Raw genomic sequence first — 6348 nt, forward strand, 5'->3', positions numbered from 1 at the left:
TGTCCTGCCAATTGCCTAATACAAGGCACTTCAAAAAGGTAGTCGAAAAAAGTTTTCTTTTGTGAATGATAGTATGCAATGATACTAAAATTACAGTGTGCTTATGCTGTACAAGATAGCAACAACTCTCAGAAGAATGATGGTGTGCCTAGACTTCAAGAGAAGTTAAACAAAAGATAAATGACAGGGAGTGAGGAGAGATGTGACTTCAAATAGGAAGGACTTCTAGAAAAGAATTAGATTCTCCTACCATTTTATTATATTTTACCCTTCTCTTTAACTCACTAAAAAAATTACTGTGAACTGTGAAGTATACAGATGCAAACTATACAAAGAATGTGTCAACTGTCTTCATATTGTGATCTCTGAAAGGCTTCCCAGCAAACTAAACTTGTTTTCAATTTTAATTTAATCATCATTGAGGGTCATAAGTGTGGATATTTGGCCACTATTTACAAAATCAAGCTTATTCAGTCTCATGCAGCACAGCACCTTTTCTGGTAATTCCTCTGGTTTTTGAGCCTGAAAGTCAATCGATTAATCGAAGAATGCTGTCAGTTTCTGTCAGTTGTGTTAAAGAATACAGCATAAGAAAGCAAATTGAGGATAAGATCATGTCTTAAGAAACAAAAAGACTAAGAAGATTCTGACAAGACTAATAATCAAGACATCAGAAGTGTTTTTTTCTTAATAAAAAACATGACATCTTTGTACCTGAATAGTCAAACCAAGATCAAGAATTCCTTCTTTCAATCGTTCTCGCAATGATTCTAATGCTTTCCTGGACACATAACTGAATCGGTGCACATCTATGTCAATTTCAAAATAGTCAGGTCCCTATATGAAAAAAAGCAGAAGAGCATTATTAGATGCAGATTGCACTATTGCAGAATAATCACAAGCATTAGAAAACTGAAAAATAACACATTCGCCAAAATTATCAAGAAGTGTGCTTCCTCAACCTTGAAAAATTCATGCTGAGGGCGTGACAGAACTGGTTTGTCCTTATAAGCATTCAGAAGTCTCTTTTCAGTAGAACTTAACTGAAGATCCTCCGGATTTACTACCCCTGACAAGATTTTAAGTCTTTCTCGGTAAGGAACCACTGATTTAAGCTTCTCAGTATCATTATCCACCAATTTCTGCATTGTAAGAACATGTCCTCTCTTTAGAACTAATTTTCTAGGTAATTATAGTAATTGCTACATCAGTTTTCCTGTTAGTACTTTAGAGAGGCCAAACAAGTACCTTGACGCTGTCTATGAAATCTAATGGAACGTCTTGGTCAAAATTGTCAGATAGCCTGAAATACAGCACAAGGCTTATACCTTCACCATCGATGTCACCTAGGAACATTGAAGGAGCATAAGTAGGCATCTGTGAAGAAAAACAGAAACATTAATATTAGAAAATGACCATTCCCAAAAAAAATGCTCAAAGAGGAAAGTGCCAAACCTGTATATTAACAATCAATAGTGGCGGCAATTTGCTGTTCCCTTGAACAGAGGGAAGCTCAAGGTGCTGAGCAATGTGGCTTATCTTTTCTGAGCAAGCAAACAAATCTACACCAATGGGAGTGTAAGGACAGTAACCTGGTGCAACATTTTTCATTTTGTCTCTGCATGTCAAAGATGTCATTTTGTGTTATTAGATCTTCACATCAGCTTAAAAGGTGCATTTAATTAAACTTCTAGTGTAATCTGTGCAGTGTACTCAGCAAACTTAAGTCACCCCGTATTTCATGAATATCACAACTGGTCAGCTCACATAAATATCAACTTCACACTAAGGAATTTACTTTTATGTGACTTGGTCATTTTAAGCGACATTTTGAAATTCGTGGTGACTTTACTTGTTTACAAGACCTGCTGCAAAAGAGGACATACAAATGGAGGTGCATGTAAAAGAGATCAACTCACTTAAAGTAATTTTCGCCTCTAACCCTGAAAACTGAGGGTGAAATTGCGGACCAAGAGCCTCCTGATAGCGCCTTTTCATCACCATTTGCACATGGAATTGAAAGTCCTGCTTGGGGACGCAACATGTGTGCACCTGACCACAGGTTTGACATGTTGAGAAATTTTCCATCTACCACCGTACCCCCCGTAAACAATCATGCAATAATCAGTAAAATAGATGCCATGCTAAAAATGAAACCATTCTTCAAACTAGTATATTGACATGAATGGTCCTGCTAACCTCCGAAAACACTGATAAAATCATCGTCAGATTCAGAATCTAGTATGCTCACTGAGTCATACCATGCTTCTTCCTGACAAATTCCTACATACACACAGAATACGATCATAAGATTATAAACAATGCTTGATCTAGAATAGGCTTCGTTCGTTTCACCTTATTAAAATCTTTTCAAAATTTCTCAGAACTTATGATAAACCTTTTCTTTTTTGTGAATTTATTTAAACTCAAATGAAAACTACTCCTTGTTTATTTAAGGTGAAAAGACAGAAGCCTTGATATTTACCTAAGATGATGAGAGGGAAGTGAAAAATACCATTTTCATCGACGTGGTTCCAATGCACTTGGGTTAGATGGAATGATTTATTAGAAACCTCAGATCTCCTGCAAGTAGTGGTGCCTCCCTTATCAATGTCAATTTGTACAAACTCGCTCACAGAGATGCGGCTTCCTGTATCACTAAATGATTTCCTTTTGATAGGAGTCTCCCCCATGTTTGAGCACAACTTTCCACGACATTTTCTCGATCTTCTTGTATACTTCTTCCTATGAGGAGCAACTTTAGAGTGTGTTGTTGAAACACACCCACCCATCTTTTATGCTTGAAAAACCCAACAACAATGATAGCTTTCCTAGCTATTCTGAGACGCCGAAATAAGAAAACCTTCTACCAAACACGATGACACGTTCGAGGGAATTGAGTACCTATGATCACACACATACACACAGATAAAATCACAGTTAAAAGAACATTCATACACAAGAAATAGAAAACAGAAACAGAAAAACAGACATCATTTCTGATGCTGTTTTTTTTTTTTTTTTTTTTTTTTTTTTTTTTTTTTTTTACAGAACATATAACAGCAGAAGAGGCATCAAATCTAGCCTAGCACAAACATTCAGATAAATATTTCTCAAATTTGTTACTCAAAAAGTTTACACACCCCATACCTAGCTAACATAAATTTTTTACCAATTTTTTGAAACAAAAAAAAAAAATACCAAGCATAACAGTACACATTATTACAAATTTGGAAATTCTATTCTTCCCTCTTTTCCTTGCTACATATATGTCATGATCATCTCACTTTCAGCTAAGAAAATGCTCCACTGAAACATCATATTCATATATAAACCATAGTTTGTCTGCCTTTATGATCTCTATTAAACATTGCCAGCAAAATAATTCTATCAAATAAAACAATTATTAAAAAAAAATAAAGATGATAGTCCTCCAAAAAATTCATTTTATTTTTGGTGGTCCTATCATTTTCATTCCAAACATCATCATCATCACCACTACAAAGTAACTTTGTACATACATCAAAATTTACCAACATTCTAATCAATAAAACTACAATAAGTATCGTATGACCAATTATTAATGATAACATTTCGTTTCGTTTACGAATCAATAAAACTGCAAAAATGAAAAAAAAAATTACCTTAAGAAAAATCAAGGGGACTTAATAATCAAAGAAAACTCTGGCTTTTGAAGGTAGCCTTGTAATAATCTTACTTCAAATAATTAGTACCCGCTTTTCGTCAATCCCTATTAAATAAAAATTACCTAGTAAGAAAATATATAATCTGATTTTATTTTATTTTTGGGTCCTAAAATTAAAGGATCATCCTTATATTTAGAGCTTTTTTTTTGCTCTATATATAAGGAGAAAAGAAATCTGGGAATTTAAGGGTGCTAATGATTAATGCATAACAACAAATATATTCTACTAAAAAGAAAGGTAACAGAAAAATAAGCTTAAGTTTTTAAATGTCCACATCAAAATAAGTTAAGAAAAAGACAAGAAAATGTGAAAAATATTGAGAAAATTAAAGAAGCCATTTTTACTCCCCTATAAAGTTTTTTTGTTTTGGATGACCAACCAATAAATATTTAAATAATCTTTTAAAGTGGGTACAAGTTAATTAAATTTTTTATAAATTGCGCATAAATTATTTTAGAAAAGTCCTTTACCCTTTTTTTTTTTATTTGGTACCAATTTGACGAATGTATACTTTATAATATAAGATCTAAATAATTGTGTTGAAATTCAGCAAGCCAACCTATGGAATCGTTTAGTGGTCATTTTGATTTAGCGAATTAATTTGGCATGCAACCTCATCGATTCTTTATTAAATTATCAAGATTTTGTGACATGCAAAACCATAAAATGAAATAATACAAAATTGTAACTCATTCACGGAGTAAAACATAATGTATGAAACATACCTTTCTAATTAACCTAAGATCCTATATGTACGACTTTTTTATATGTACAACTTTGTTGTCTATTATTAAGAAAAAAACACGAATATAAAAGTAAAGTAAGAGAGAATGCAAACCTGAGGAGAGAAAGAAGCGAAGAATTCCGGTGACTCGACTGCACCGTTGGAATTCAACACCTCCAACTCTTCCCTAATTTAGTTGATTATTTTGAGTAGCACCCCAAATCCCTCCTCCTCCTATCCCACCAGTCAAAACAGATAAAATAAAAATATAAAGATAATTTAGAGAGAAAGAGAGGATAAAGGATGAAGAAGGTTAAATTATAAAGAGGAAAAAAAAAAAAAGGAAAATAATCAAACTGTCAAAACTTTCTATCCATTATCTTCGGATCCCCTCATTTCTTGCCCGCCCCCATTTTTAAATTTTTCCCCCCTATTTTCTCTCTTCTTTTTATTTTTTAACTAATTAATTTTTTTTAACTACTTATATTTAGTTACCCATTTTGCAAATATTATACTTTGATTCAATTTTTCAATTTATGGTCTCCTAGAAATATTTCGTAAAATATATATACATATATAGAGAGAGCATTATAATATTAGTCAATACTTTACCATTATTAATACTCGGTATTATACATTGATATTGTTTTGTGGTTGTATGAAAGATATTTCATACACTTACTAATTGAAAATGGTTCAACTCAATCCAAGCTCGTCATAAATCTGATAAGACACGAGAGGCACGCTAGTGGACTATAAAGACTCGATAATATCTACTCGTATGAAGTGCATATATCTTAAAGCAAATCTCATGATCAATACACTTATTAATTCTAGTAACATACCCTATGATTTAATTCATTGATTTGTAACACGTACACTGAGTTATGATACATTGACAACTTCTGTCAAAAAATGATACATTGACAACATCGTGTAATACTAGGACGTGATAAAACTAATACCACGATCACTAATAATTGTAATTAAATTGAGGCGGAGAATTTTCCAAGATAATCCTGTCTCTTGGTGTTGTCCCCATCCAACGGACATAAACAACTGGTGCTAATAATTGTTGGATCAATTAAATTATAATTATTATTACGCTGTTTATATTTTCTTAGATAGATTGTATTTAGAACATAATCTCATTATATGAATCATTGAATTGGAATTCATTCTAATACACCCGACCAAGTTGCTCGTGTAGAAAATTTTATACGCTCTTTTAGGTCCAAAATTTAGTCAATTTATATTAGCAAATAAACTTGGTTTAACTAATTTGAGAGTTGTTTGTAATTTGGTGTGTCCTTTAAAATGGAATATGGTTGGAAACATAAACTCATTGGTTAAAAAAGGGGGTTTATTTAAATATGTACTCGTAAATTTTAGAGTAATTGATAAGAGTGATTTAATTGCTTTTATTAATGCACATTTTAATATTTTATTAATTGATCTCTTCATTCTAATTTCTCTATTGATATTGGTAATGTACTTTAAAATGTGCATGGTTCATTTGAAACATTTCTATGAGTACTTATATACTCATTTAGCTCAAGTAAGAACCAAAAAGTACTACAATTGTTATGATATTGGACATTAGTAAAGAAAAAATTACTTTTTTGAATTACTTCATATCATTGTAATAAAATAGTGTAAATTGTATAATGATGAATATATTGGGACAATATTCAAATGAAAGATAATAAGTAGATAATGAAAATTGGTTTGTACTTCGTATTAAGTATTCTTCTCGTGATGTCACTGATTAGGTTGTACGTTGTAATGATTTTTTTTTCTTATCTATTAAAAAAGGATATTGCTATGGTATGTAGCTTGATTGCTTGTTAGAGGGGGTTATCTATTCCTCCATTGTGAGATAAGTTTTCCCTAATTTGATCCTATTTTGATAAGAAT

The 6348-nt window shown here is 32.0% G+C and overlaps 1 protein-coding gene across 3 annotated transcripts; it reads right to left on the reverse strand.

Annotated features, from left to right (window-relative positions):
- Window positions 1-223: 223 nt before the first annotated feature.
- On the reverse strand, window positions 224-4855 carry LOC145581463 (protein ENHANCED DISEASE RESISTANCE 2-like). 3 transcript variants are annotated; one of them, XM_081638467.1, is made up of 10 exons: window positions 4546-4855; window positions 3645-3751; window positions 2516-2904; window positions 2200-2283; window positions 1920-2088; window positions 1456-1618; window positions 1249-1377; window positions 963-1142; window positions 715-837; window positions 224-522 (listed from the first exon to the last, which is right to left on the reverse strand). In XM_081638467.1, exons 3-10 carry the CDS (start codon window positions 2790-2792, stop codon window positions 409-411), a joined length of 1239 nt encoding a protein of 412 aa, XP_081494593.1. In that variant the 5' UTR covers window positions 2793-2904; window positions 3645-3751; window positions 4546-4855; the 3' UTR covers window positions 224-408. The 3 variants fall into 3 exon arrangements, with proteins under 3 accessions (XP_081494593.1, XP_081494594.1, XP_081494595.1); XM_081638468.1 differs by lacking the exons at window positions 3645-3751; window positions 4546-4855 and adding an exon at window positions 3151-3348; XM_081638469.1 differs by lacking the exons at window positions 3645-3751; window positions 4546-4855 and having other exon boundaries at window positions 1920-2052; window positions 2516-3345.
- Between the last annotated feature and the right edge of the window lie 1493 nt (window positions 4856-6348).

Source organism: Chenopodium album, chromosome 15 (genome assembly GCF_948465745.1).
Source record: "Chenopodium album chromosome 15, dcCheAlbu1.1, whole genome shotgun sequence".
Taxonomy (NCBI): Eukaryota; Viridiplantae; Streptophyta; class Magnoliopsida; order Caryophyllales; family Amaranthaceae; genus Chenopodium; species Chenopodium album.